Raw genomic sequence first — 13,706 nt, 5'->3', positions numbered from 1 at the left:
TAGCCAGCTATATTAAATATGTTTAATATTTTAACCTAGTAGTTAGTTTAAACATATAAGTTTTATTATTACTGTTTTTTAAACGACAAAAGGTTATCGCTCGAAAAGTTATACCAAAGAACATTTCAGTTATCGAGTCGTAAATCACATGCTTTAACAATCTATTACGTGCAGTTAAAAATAATTTTTTTTAAAGTTAAGTCCTAAATTTCCAAAAACATACAAAAAAAATTTAACAAAAGTTAATAACTTAGGATGTTTACTTAAAACTCTGTATTGAAAATGTATGATAAACTTGTCTAAAGGGCAATTAATTAAAATAAACGGTCTTGGAGCCTAAATTTTTGAAAAAGTTAAAAATAGTGTTATGAACAGTTGAGAGAAAATTAAGAGTCTGATGCAACCATTCATGCGCATTTATAAATTTATCACTTTTAAGAAAGTTAAGCACTAGAGGTTATACAACTTGAGTCCTAATAAATCAAAATTAGTTGTTCTTAAAAATAGTGTATTAAATGTTAAGTTTATCGTCAATTTAGTTAATTCTAATAAAGTTAATACTTCAAGTCTTTTTAATTTTTACAAAATTTTGTAGCCTAAAATATAAAGAATTAAACTTAGAGTATGACAGATATTATAGTATTTTTTTGCATTTAAGGAATTAAATAGCATTTATACTATTAGTTTTAGTATTATAATAGTAAGAAAAATTGTACTTTGTTAAAGCAAGTCTACAATAGTCTATTACAAGTGTGTAATAGTGGTTTATTGAGTTTTATTTAAAGAGATGCTTGATGTAGGGAATGTTTTGCTAAAAAAACTAATTTATTTGCGGTTATTTGTACTTATACTTTTATCTATGCAGTTTTAGTGTTAGGCGCACAATTTTATTTGCGAAAGAGCATTATACTTCTACTTCTAAGTGCACGATATATGTTGCAACTAACAAAAGTCGCATAGAGGCGTAAAATTTCGATCTTTTAAGTCAAGTGCACAATGATTTTTTGAAGATGTTGCTACTAACGTAAATCGTCAGGAAACGCAGTATTTTAGTTCAAAATTGTCAGCTATTAAGTCGTCAAAAGAGCGCAAGTATCACTTTTTTTAAGCATAAATCGAAAAATAAGAACCGCATTAGAATTTAGAATTACAACAGTAGAAAAGTTGTTTTCGATAACGTCTGAGTTTTAGTTTATAAGACAAATTATCCTCTGTGTTAACACCTACTAGTTTATTGTTTTGATATACTGAATGATTGATCTAAAATGTAGATTGTATTTTTTAAATCAGAATGTTGCTGAAGTTTAAAAAATAAGTTTATATGAGTTTTTATCTTTTTAGTCGTAAAATGGCAAGTCATTTTTTAATTTTTATTACTCGTATCAAGTTCTAGTACAAAACTGTGTTTAAGTTTTTCCATTCGAAAGAAATCAAAAATAAATTCCCTTTAACTTTGGCAGTCGTATTTTGTTAAAAAAGTTGCTGCTTTTGCATCTTTGTGAACTTTGTTTGATACAAATAATTATTTGTCGTTTATTAAGCACAGCTTTTAAGCACAACTTACACCTTGCTACTGCTTAAAAATGAGTATGTTGTTTATAAGTACAACGATGGACAATAGAAGGTATAAACATTACGTGTTTCACTTTATTTTATGAAGTCACAATCAAAAATTCCTGCGGTCTTTGTTTTCAAAGTTAATCAATGTGATTGTTGCTGATTCTACAAAACCGGTTAGAATACAGGAAACCGAAAAGTTTCCTAGAAAAATAAGATCGTTGTCCATACCAATGAAGATTGAAGATTCACAAAAAATCGTTCCCTCCCTTATTAACCACCGTGTCATTTTGTCGCTGTGCTAAAGTGACCCTCCGTGCCAAAGTGACGCACCGTGTCGTTTTGTCGCTGTGCCAAAGTGACGCACCGTGTCGTTTTGTCGCTGTGCCAAAGTGACCCTCCGTGTCAAAGTGACGCACCGTGTCGTTTTGTCGCTGTGACAAAGTGACCCTCTGTGCCAAAGTGACGCACCGTGTCATTTTGTCGCTGTGTCAAAGTGACCCTCCGTGTCAAAGTGACGCACCGTGTCGTTTTGTCGCTGTGACAAAGTGACCCTCTGTGCCAAAGTGACGCACCGTGTCATTTTTTCGCTGTGTCAAAGTGACCCTCTGTGCCAAAGTGACGCACCGTGCCAGAGTGACGCACCGTGTCATTTTGTCGCTGTGTCAAAGTGACGCACCGTGTCGTTTTGTCGCCGTGTCAAAGTGACCCTCTGTGCCAAAGTGACGCACCGTGCCAGAGTGACGCACCGTGTCATTTTGTCGCTGTGCCAAAGTGACGCACCGTGTCATTTTGTCGCCGTGTCAAAGTGACTCTCCGTGCCAAACTGACGCACCGTGCCAGAGTGACGCACCGTGTCATTTTGTCGCTGTGCCAAAGTGACGCACCGTGTCTATTTGACGACCGTGTCATTTTGTCGCTGTGTCATTCTGACCCGCTCCCAATTTATACTACCTCTAGTGCTTGTGTTTTATATTGAGTATGCAGTTATGTTAAACTTTGAAAATAAATGGGATTTAGATGTACGAGAAAAAAGTGTATACAAGGCAGTTTATGTTGTACACCAGTGGCATGGTATTTTTAATGGAACGTGGCAGTATATAAAGTTATCCCCAAACTTAATACTCTTATTTTGAATTAATTTAAGACCTTTTTAAATTAAAACTAGATCAATTTGTCAATGTAACAAAATATTTGTTTAAAAAAAAATCAAAAAAAACTTAATGTAAAAATTTACGTGTTTTTAATAGTTATAACTTACTTCCTTTTTTTTAGATCAAAACTATTCTGGTACTGCTCGAGATCAACTTGTCACTACCTGTCTTATTGTTCTCACTTTGTAGTGAATTTTTACAATGCACGATCATGATTTTAATTCACATTCATTCATATTTAAAAAGTCTGTAGCTTTTTAAAAGATTTTTCACAATGCATTGCTTTTTGGTACAGAGAATCTAACTGAGTTAAATGTATATAATTTGTTCAGTTTTATAGACACTACAAATGCTAAAGAGTGTTTATATTTCAAAATTATCTATCGGGAGACAGAATTAAGTATAAATGATAATAAAAGCTTAGAAAGCAGGGTCTTTTTAAGCTAAATAATTAAAACAAAAGTGCGTTTTTCTTGAAAATTTGTATACGTTTCTGCATATCGTACTAAACTACGTGCCTGCTATACAAGGTAATAAAAATATTCATAAGTAGGTTATAGATGGGTTTAAAGAAAATATTTTAATTCAAACTTATCGATGTGAATTAATAGTTTTTTTCTTTTAATAATAGAACTGTATAAATTTATTTATTATAATATAAGAAATGCCTATACAACATTCAAAACACTAGAAAAATTACTTAATATAAATTAGAGTAATAATTACTTGTATCAACTAGTAGATTTTTGTTGTAAACAGTTCATCTTTTCTCAGATTCGATATTAATTTTTGTGTACGATTGTATAGAAAAATTGTTATTTTTTAAAATTGTGATATAAAAATACTATATAAACTTATTCAAACTTAAAACTTTTTTTATATATAACACAACTTCTTAGTGTGATTTTAATTTATTTAGTAAAAAATAATTTAATTAATTTGCATCAATATCTATATGCTAAATGTACTGTAAAGATAACTATTATCTAACTATTTTGCATACTAATATAAAAAACCAAGTTTTAGTACAATCTGAATACTTAACAGTCTAATATCTAAGTTAAGAAAAACAAAAACGGTAAAAAAAAGTTCTTTTTGAACAAAGTAAAAAAAAAAAAACTTATTTCAAGTTAAAAAATTAATAAAATTTTAATACATGTTGTCTTTATCAAGTGAAGACCATATTAAGTCAATTATATATTTAAATTAACCAGTTAAGACTAATTAAAAAAATAAACATATATTGCTTGTCGAAAGCAAAATGCTTATTTTTATCTACACCCATCTCTATATATAAACTGACTCACCGTAAAAAGAGACTACACTACTTTTGGTTGCAAGCTGAGAAGTCGACAAATTTTGTTTAACTTTTTAGTAAAGTAATAAGAACATAAAATGTCAGAGTAAAACTTTGTAATAAAATAAATTAAAGTTCATTGATAAATAAAAATTTACAGTAACTCTAAATAAAATTTTAAATAACTTACGATAAAATTATTAAAAAGACATTTTTTGTAAACTTTTAATTTCATAAAACTTATAATTACCTTAAAATCTAAATACTTTCATTAAAAATTTGCTTCTTATTTATTGATTTCTTTTGTATAAACAAAGTACAACTTCTGAATATTGTTATATTCGTTTTTAAAACAACATAAAACTTGTTAAAAAAGCAATTATAAACGAGTTCTTTAATAATATTAAACACAGAGGATTTTATTTTTCAAAAATTTGAGTAGAAACTTCTAACTTATTGATTTATTACTCACTGGTTTAAACAGAATATATAAACAGAAAACTAGTAATACAATTTTAAAAACAATTAAAGCAAAACCTAACACAACTAGGAATTATACATGTTTTGATTTGTTATCATGGGTTGAAAAAATATTTTTCTGTCATCTAACAAGTTCACTTGATTATAAACATAAATTAATTGACAAACGTAGATTAAACATTATTAAAGTTTTTAACAAGCGATGAGTTCAAAGCATGCTTTAAAAAAATAAAACAGAAAATCAAAATGGCAGTGGTGTGGAAGATGTACGATATACAAGAACTCTCATTGGCCGGATCAATCACGTGTTGCCGTCGCGGTGGAACGGAGGCGGCGGAGTGAAATTGGGCATGGAAACGTTTTGCAAGGAGTAGAGAGGAGTTGAGGGGGACTGGATGTTGTGGAGGAGTCGTCGGGGAGATTTGAGGCTGTTGTTGTTTGAGTTGACAGGGGAATTATTTTGTGGATGTTGATGGGGGTCGACACTTACAGCGCTGTGTGCGGGGTTTTCACTGGGTTGAGGTTGCTGCTTTTTGTCGTCGATTTTCAGGAAATCAGGGAGCTCCAAATGTTGCTGGGAAATTAATCCGCGCTGATCGTTCAACTTGGCTCGTTGCATTGAAGACAACATCGCAAAAAAGTCTGTGGTGTACAACTAAAATGTTATATACTTAGTACGTCATAAGTTTAAAAAAATATAAATAACATCTTTATTTAAAAACTCTACATTACTTGATTCAATTTTTCTTTTAAAAGATCTTGTAGTAAATCCCATAGTGAGTTAAAATAAGTTGCGTGTATAAGAGCTTAAAGAAGTTACCAACTAAATGTACAACAGAATCTATTGAAACCATGCTAAAAAGAAACGATCTCAGAAAAGTGTAAATAAAGTTCAACCAAGAGATAACAAGTTTTTTAAAACAGTCATGCATAAGATACTCAAAGTACAAAACAACCTTCAGTGTCATTGCGAGGCTTCAGGTACGAGCTAGAAGCAGCTGATCTGCTGTTTAGACCTTTACGTCCGGTCGAACTCGGCTGTGTTGATATTGTCTTTGCAACTGATGAATATTTAAAATAAAAATAGCGAACAACACAATTCGATAAGAGAAAAAAGATTAAAAAATAATAACTAACTTTATAACGCTTACTTTATCTGCCTAGTCTTCATATAAACATACAAATTAAATTCAAAAAATATCTTGAAGAATTACAATAAATAATTCCATTTAATTTTTAATATCATTGGTTGCTTGAAACTTTTCAGCTTAAAAAAAACATTTTTATTATTACTCAAAAACTTTAAACTGTTGGTTCATTTAATAATCGTTTATTGAAGTTTATCTGCTTACTAAACATATATATATATTTATTTATTAAGATAAAGTCCAACACGCAGTTTGACAAGTAAAGATGTAAATGATAATTCATATCATGACTACAGTATGAGTTATTAAACAAATTCTGCAGGTTAGTAGGTCACATTTGTAGTAAGTAATGTAACAACAAACAGCTAATTTGCTGTAAACAATTGTAAACGTAAAAACACAGAACTTTTATAAGTAAACATAAATGCACCGCTTGAAATTTCAAGGTACCGAAAACAAAGAAGCTAGCAACAAACTTTATCTTATTCGCCAGAAATTTAAGTATACAATCATGATACCAAACAACTTTAATTAGAAAAATAAAAATATAAACTCACTGTTTGTTGTTGTGTTGGAACTTTTTACGTTGACAATGAGAGTTTTTCCATCAAAATCTGAAACGGGGCGTTTCAGATCTAACTCACCGTCTTTTTTGTGGCCCTGTAATAATATGTAATGTATACACTTAATTTCAGTTAGCAAAAAGTCGCGGCACTTTAAATAAAATCAGCGACTTAAATATTATTTTATTGTTGTAGGTATTTTATGATTATAAAAACTTGATCAAAAATTGAGCAAAGTTGATTAAATAAAATCATGATTAAAAATATATCAAAAAAGATTCTATTATAGAACAAGAAAGTCATTTTGTACTATAAATTATGCTATAAGAAGCGCTTTTCGAGAATGAAACATATAACAAAAATAAATTTAGAAACTATACTAACTTATTTTCAAAACATGTTTTTGTATATTTCCGAAACAATCGTTAGTTGTATCAAAAAATATTCTTACTTCTATGTAGATAGAAACTTTATCAAAAGTTAGCTTGTACTTAGCAAGAGCCATTTCAGCAGCTGTTTTCAAAGTTTTGTTTGTGCGTGCACTTATACCCAGTGATTTATCCAAATGCTTGATGTAGATACGAAAATGTGATCTTTTTTCAATGGATATGAATTTTCCAGCTGAATTAAAATGATGAGTTGCTTTATCTATTAAATTAATCAATATAATCTGACGCAAAGTGAAATATAATTAAATAGGCTGAAATTAATAAATTAAACTTCAAAACATTAAAACTATTCGTTATAGTAAAACATATTTAGCTACTGATTTAAATCAGTTCACATATTTTTGAAACACAATTAAAAAAACACTACAACTTTTAATTCGTAATGGTACTATGAACTAGAACAAAAATTATAGATCAAACCTCATAAAGCAACTAAATTTTCAAGTAAACTTTAAAAACGTTTCACTGTAAGAAAAACTACTACAACTGACCGAGGGAAGAAATTTTGATGTCCAACTTCAACGCCAATTTTTCGTTCTTGCGGTCTTCAAACACTTCCACCAGACCGACGTCGACTTTGCGAGGCTCGCATATCTTCTTGACGGCACGAAGCAAAGTGCAGGTCTCGTCGTAGGAGGCGCAGTTGAGCTTGGAAGTGGACCCGTCCCACACGGTGACGTGGCATATTTTGGCGGACAGGTCGGAAGAGGAGTTGGTGGCAGGTATGAGGCTGTCCTGACCGGCTAGCATGTCCTGGATGGACGCCACTTCCTGAACGTTTAAAAAATTTAACTCAAATGCGTTAAAGTTTAGTTGAAGTTTTGGGTTATTTGTGTTTTAGAAGTATAGAAAAAACTTCTAAATTAACGTAGATATCGAAAAAAATATATTTAGAAGTTGTATATAATAATTTAAAGTTTAAAACTAACTCTGCAAATACAAAAAATCAGTTACTCAAGTTTTACAAATAGATATGATAAAATAAAACAAGGCGTTATAAAAAGTCACTTTATAACTATTGAAATTATAAACCTACAATTTAAGGCAAGGTTAGATTAATTACAAAAATGCTTGATTTATTTAAGTATTAAATCTACTTGAATTAGAACTAAACTGTAACTGAGGATCTCAGCAATTTTATTGATTAACTAGTAAACAAATGTTTAATGAAAAATTTCTTGAACTAAAAGAAATATATTTTATTTTAAACAGACAAATACATTTACATGGATAAGCTAATATCTACAAAAAATAGCATTAGTAATAGTCATTGATTAACTGATTCTTTATGTTAAATATCAATAATTATATTTTGTTTCTCCTTCCTTTGAAAAAACAGTATCAATCACTTTAACCAAAACCAAAATTGTAAATACAATTAGACTTTTTCGTGTAGAGATATTAAAAAAATCAAATTAAGAAGATTTTGCATAAACAATGTTGATCGACAAAAAAAAAACCTAACACAAACTGCAGAGTATATATGTAAAAGTTTTTGTTAGAAGTACAGACAGACGTAAATACTAAAAGAAATATAAAAAGAGTAATAATGAGTGCCAAAACAAGAAAAAAATAACGCAGCTGCTGTGCATTACAAATAGAATTAATGGGAAAAAAAGTTTTGAAATATTCTACAAATCTTCTCCCAAATACTTATATAAGTGTTAGGAAAGAATAATCGATACAAAAAATCAATTTCAATGCTAAAAATTTATTTAATAATCGGCGACTGCTTGCGAGGTTTTAAAGGTAACGAATTAGGCCAAACATAGCATTGTCAATAAAATTGATTTGATGTGCTAAATAAATACTTGACATATGCTGAGTTGATTTTATAATTCCATTGTTTAGCAAATAGCTTATGGTGTTAATCAGACTGCTGTATATAAAGATATACCGTAAACAACAAATTGAGATTATCCAAAAAATTATAAGTAAATAATCGAGAACGTTTGAACTATTAAATTAAATTGCATTATATAAGCTTCTAAATACAATACTTTTACTTAATCTATCAGTACGCCTAGTATTTTTATTATTTGTAAAGATATTGACTCGAATTAAACTGTAATAGCATTTATTTAAGTAATGTAATTTAAATTCTTAATTAATCAAATGAACTTACTTGAGAGTTATCACACAAGCTGTTTAAACTCGTGACCGATTCGTGAAAACTTTGAGATCCAAATTCAGCATTAGCAGGAGATTTCGAGCGTTCTAATATTTTTTTTAGTCTATTTTAATTAAGTTATGCATAATTTTTTCACGTAAGAAAATAGTATTACTCTCTACATTAGTACTTCAAAAAATGACAAAAAAAATGAACTAAAAAATTGACTTTAAAAACTAAATCTTTATTTAGTTATACAGTATCAACTTTTAAAAGAACTTTTGTTGAGTAAAACAATTGAGTACTAAAACTTCATTTAACAATTTAGAAAATTTTAATTTATTCTAACAAATTAAATGCCCAACTTTTTTCAACTTCTAAAAGTACGAACAAATAAAATAATACTTATATAAAATGTTAAAAAATTACCACAACACTTTACAGTTTACAAACAAGCATTTTTTTAATAGAAAACATTTAAGCACAATGGTTTTAATAAATATTGAAAAGTATACCCGACTAGCATATTTTCAATGTGCCTTAACATTTTTGTATTTATTAATATCATATATATTTTTGAATTGAAATATTTAATAGAAAGTTAACTTATTTATAAACAAATAATTTTATCATTAATGGATAAAATTTATATATGTATGTTAGGAAACTAACTTTTCAAATGGAAGAAACTTTTGAAACTGTCTTTCTTTTTCTGCTAAAACATAATTTATTATAAAAAATTACTCAAGATGCAAACAAAAAAAAAATTAAATTCATATTACTAAATAAAGTTTAAAAAAACAGCGTATAAGTTTTAAAACTTTTTATATCAATTAAGTTTATTCACATTTACCATCTTTCACATCTAATTCTAATGTACTATTTGGTACACTATTAAAATTATTTTACCAAATATGCAGTAAACACAATTCAAGAAACTTGAAAGCTAAAATTCAAGTGAGCGACAAACTTATTGCTAAACTGCTTTTAACCTTTAAAGCATAATAAAACACAATTATGTACAGCAAACTGCAATTAACTAACTCTCCTGTGGCAATCCATGCTACCAGCCCTACTGATGGGTCGAGAGTAGTAAGCAGGTTCCTGCAAGGGCAGAGGCCTCGACTCCATCTCGCACAGACGACATTCCCTGTACAATGGAGACTTGACAAAGCGGCTGTAACTATCTGTCTTCATCAGGTAGTAGACCTGGAATTTGTTGTTTAAAAGATTCAACTCTTATAGCAGGCAGTTGGAGGTATTAAGCTATTACGTTTGAATTACTAACAACATACAAAACTTTATTTAAAAAAAATCCTAAACATTGGTAGACTTATTTATTTGATAACGATATGCCTAAACTTGATAATTTACAATTTTTTCAACAAATCAAGCTTCAACAAGAAACTAACGCCTTCCTGCTGATTGTCGAACATGTTGGGGTGGGGCGGTTTGCTCATCGCTTCAACTGCCAGTTGTTGCGAGTTGCTCGTTATATTCACTGGTGTTGTTGCTCGTGGTCCTAAATATCTGAAAAAAAAAGTTTATAATATTTGTGAACTAGCGCTTTTTTAAATTGGAAAAAATCGAAAGAAGATGTAATAATGACAAAGTTAAGTTATAAGCATAAATAGTTGATAAACAACACCTAAAAATATATGATATTTAGAAATCAAAAATACCAATAACAAATAAAAACTTCACATTTTAAGTGAAAAATATGTAGCCATATTAATTTTATAAATCTGTTAACCGTACACCTAATAAGTTATAAACAACTTATAGAGGAAATTTATAAAAGTTAATAATTATTAGAAATTATGCTAAATGAGCACTTGTTAAATATATGGAGTACATATAACCCAAAACTATTATTTTTTAGACATGTAAATTATTAAGCCATATATATATATATACGAAGTAAATTAAATATTTTCTATTGAAAAAGACTTATACCTTTAAAAATTACTTTTAATTTTTTTCTTCCAAGCAAAAATATTTTAGCAACTATTTTAGCTAAAATTTATAAAAAGTTTTTGCAATGTCCTAACTGTTTAAAACTATTTAGACTTTTTAATTTGGTTAAAGACTAATTTAATTGAAAAGTTAAAACGTTTAAACTTTTCAAATACACTTGCTTTGACGTAATTTTGTAAAAAAAAAGTTTCAAAATACCTATTGAATATAAGTTTTGAATTTGTTTTCAACAATTCTACTTCGATACTTTTTATTGTTTTAAGTCTATTGCAAGCTTCCCAAAACAGAATGTTTTCTTCAGAAAATTCTTTTGTTAGAAACTCCTAAAAAAATAATAAAAATAATTATAAATTTACTGGTATCTTAATAAAAACTACAATAACTGCATTAACAGAAATATAATTATCATGAATTGTTCTAAACCTTTAAGTATATCAAAAACAAAAATTAAACTAAACTGAAGGCAAGTAAAAACTTGTTAAAGTAAAGTGTTTTATTCAAAATAAAAAAACAAGGCGATGTAAAATAAAAGTTGTAAAAATAATTCAATGGAATTTAAAGCATGCAAACAAACCTTAAAATGCTTGACACCCAAAGGGTCATTCATCAAAGAGTCAAAAGACTCGGCCCAATGTGATATGCGACCGGCAGGGACATTGTTGGTCCTTCCCGATAACGTGGACCGACGCGTTATGGATAGAAGGCTCTTAGTGCTGCCACCTAAACCGTCCATTTGTGAATTTTTCAAATTGTTCAGACAGTTGTCAACACTATAAGCTGATTGTAAAATACTCGAGTCTGTTTTGTTGAAATAAAAATGTTATGACAAAAATAGCAAAAAAGTAAGTTTTAATATATATTTAAATACTTTTTTTAGTCTAACCAAGAACTTAAAAGTTTAAGTTTTTTGTTTATACTATTTTACTGTCTCAACAACTTATATTTGTAAAAACTTTAACCTTAAAAATTAATTAGTTGATAGTAGTAATACAATACGTTTTTGTTAAAAGCTTAAATACTTGCAAATATACAATTTATAGGTATACTTTCAAACTTAAATGATACATATATAAACAGATAATTTACAACTAAATTATTAATATTTACATTTATTAATAAAGTATATTTCTTTTTAATAAAGAAAAGGTTATTCAAAAAAATTAACGAGACTTCATGATGTTTTGTTGGCGCATTAAAAAAATTTCACAAAGCTTATAAATGACAATCTAAAAAAAATCAATTTTTGGAAACTTGAATCTATTCAAACTTGTAGGATGAGGTTGATGAAAAATAAAAAGCTTAGATCATTAATAATTTTAAAATCTATATTAAGCAAACTTAATTACGTAAACAATTCTTTTAGTGGCAAAAAACGTGGTAAACTCAAGTTTAAATTAGAAATATATTTAAAAAAATTAACACAAACAAAACGAACCTGAATTACTGCTCTCATTTACTTTCTGTTTAAAAAATTATTTTTACAATGTTATTTTATATCTGAAACAATCTTACGTAATCAATTCCTGTTTAATTATATTAACATTTAAATTTAAATTCATTAAAACTCTATAGATTGCCATGCTTATAAAAACTAATTTTCATATAATATACTTTTTATAACTTGCAAATGCTAGTAAGATAAAATTTATTAAGTATAAGTACACAATAATAACAACTAGTGAACAAAAACGCATTAAAAACTTACTTTTTTATGCTAATAACAGAAAACATGTAAGTTCTATTTATAAAAACTAAAAATGAAAGCACCAATTATTTTTATAAAGCTGTACGTAATAAAAACCTAATGTTTAAAATACTTAAAGTAAAAGCTACTATATGTTTTAGCTAGCCGAATGTAACAAAGTTCTTACTTAATTAAATAAAATACTACCCAAAACAAACGAATAAGATTCAATTAGATAAAATTAAAGGGCTAATTGATTTTTGCATTAGTTACTAAAACATATATATTCAGTTATTTCTTAATGCTGATTATATACTTTACACATATCTGCGGTATACTGATAGTAAATAAGAAATCTACATAAAAGTTTTATAAAGATTTTTACATAAACTTTCGTAAATTTACTAACTCAATACAATTAATTGTATAATACTTTCAAAAATACTGATACACGAAAAAACCTATCTCCTCCTACGTTTTTTGAGATAATTACCTCAAATTTTCAAGAAATGTTCCTTGCAATATTTAGAAAATTTTGTTGGAAAGAATTTTTAAATAACTAAAAAATTAAAATTTTATTACAAAAAAAACAAAAAAAAAAACTTTTTTAATTAAAAAAAAAATCTTTCCGGCAGAATTTTCAAAATATATTAAGAAAAAATTTCTGAAAGTTTTAGTTAATTATCTCTAAAAACATAGGAGAAGATTGATTTTTAGTGAAATAGTCTATTTTTGCCATTTAGTTTGCGCCTCCCATAAGGAACCTATTGTTGCCTTCGACTTTGACGGGCTGTATCTCAAAAGTTATTTTGAATTTTAAAAATCTGTAAAAAGCATCTTGTAGCTTAGTAAAAACTATATAAAATAAGATCAAATTTCGAAAAAGTGTTTACCCCCCCTATGCCCTTAACTTAAGTTTATGTATTGCTGTAGTATACTTAAAAAAATTGTCATAAATATTTTTTTGTTTTATAAAACGAACACATTTTCAAAATAAAACATACACCGTATCGAATAAATTAAAAAAGAAGAAGTTAGATATGAGTTATAGATAGGCAAACTATACCAGTTATAAAATACAACACAAAAACTAAATTATTATTTTATATTGTTAACAAACTTTGTAAGATTAAAATAATCTTAATACCTTAATCATATGCACAACGGGTGCATTTATTGATTATTAGAATTATTTACATACAAATGTTTCTTTAGAGAAAAAAAAAATGGTACTGTACAGGTTAAAAAAAACCTTTTTTTTTTCAATAGTTCTTAGGAAAAAAAAAG

At 27.9% G+C, this 13,706-nt stretch overlaps 1 protein-coding gene across 2 annotated transcripts; it reads right to left on the bottom strand.

Annotated features, from left to right (window-relative positions):
- Positions 1–4,399: 4,399 nt before the first annotated feature.
- LOC145842815 (regulator of G-protein signaling 14-like) lies at positions 4,400–12,231 on the bottom strand. 2 transcript variants are annotated; one of them, XM_082950298.1, is made up of 12 exons: positions 12,171–12,231; positions 11,310–11,533; positions 10,934–11,058; positions 10,171–10,288; positions 9,803–9,967; positions 9,431–9,473; positions 8,774–8,865; positions 7,140–7,419; positions 6,651–6,820; positions 6,194–6,296; positions 5,445–5,549; positions 4,400–5,130 (listed from the first exon to the last, which is right to left on the bottom strand). In XM_082950298.1, the coding sequence occupies exons 2-12, from the start codon at positions 11,466–11,468 to the stop codon at positions 4,790–4,792; spliced, it is 1,701 nt and encodes a 566-aa protein (XP_082806424.1). In that variant the 5' UTR covers positions 11,469–11,533; positions 12,171–12,231; the 3' UTR covers positions 4,400–4,789. The 2 variants fall into 2 exon arrangements, with proteins under 2 accessions (XP_082806424.1, XP_082806432.1); XM_082950306.1 differs by having other exon boundaries at positions 9,431–9,470.
- Between the last annotated feature and the right edge of the window lie 1,475 nt (positions 12,232–13,706).

The sequence above is a fragment of the Thalia democratica genome, chromosome 1, assembly GCF_965202585.1.
Source record: "Thalia democratica chromosome 1, ktThaDemo2.hap1.1, whole genome shotgun sequence".
Taxonomy (NCBI): Eukaryota; Metazoa; Chordata; class Thaliacea; order Salpida; family Salpidae; genus Thalia; species Thalia democratica.
This window is presented reverse-complemented; position numbering and strand designations above follow the sequence as displayed.

Excerpts from the sequence above, each read along its gene's own strand:
- LOC145842815 (XM_082950298.1), bottom strand. The coding sequence starts at position 11,468 with ATGGACGGTTTAGGTGGCAGCACTAAGAGCCTTCTATCCATAACGCGT. Across the intron at positions 9,474-9,802 it reads GCATGGATTGCCACAGGAGA|CAGAAAAAGAAAGACAGTTT; the intron begins GTTAGTTAATTG and ends ATTATGTTTTAG. Across the intron at positions 6,821-7,139 it reads CATCAAAATTTCTTCCCTCG|CTGGAAAATTCATATCCATT; the intron begins GTCAGTTGTAGT and ends ATTTTAATTCAG.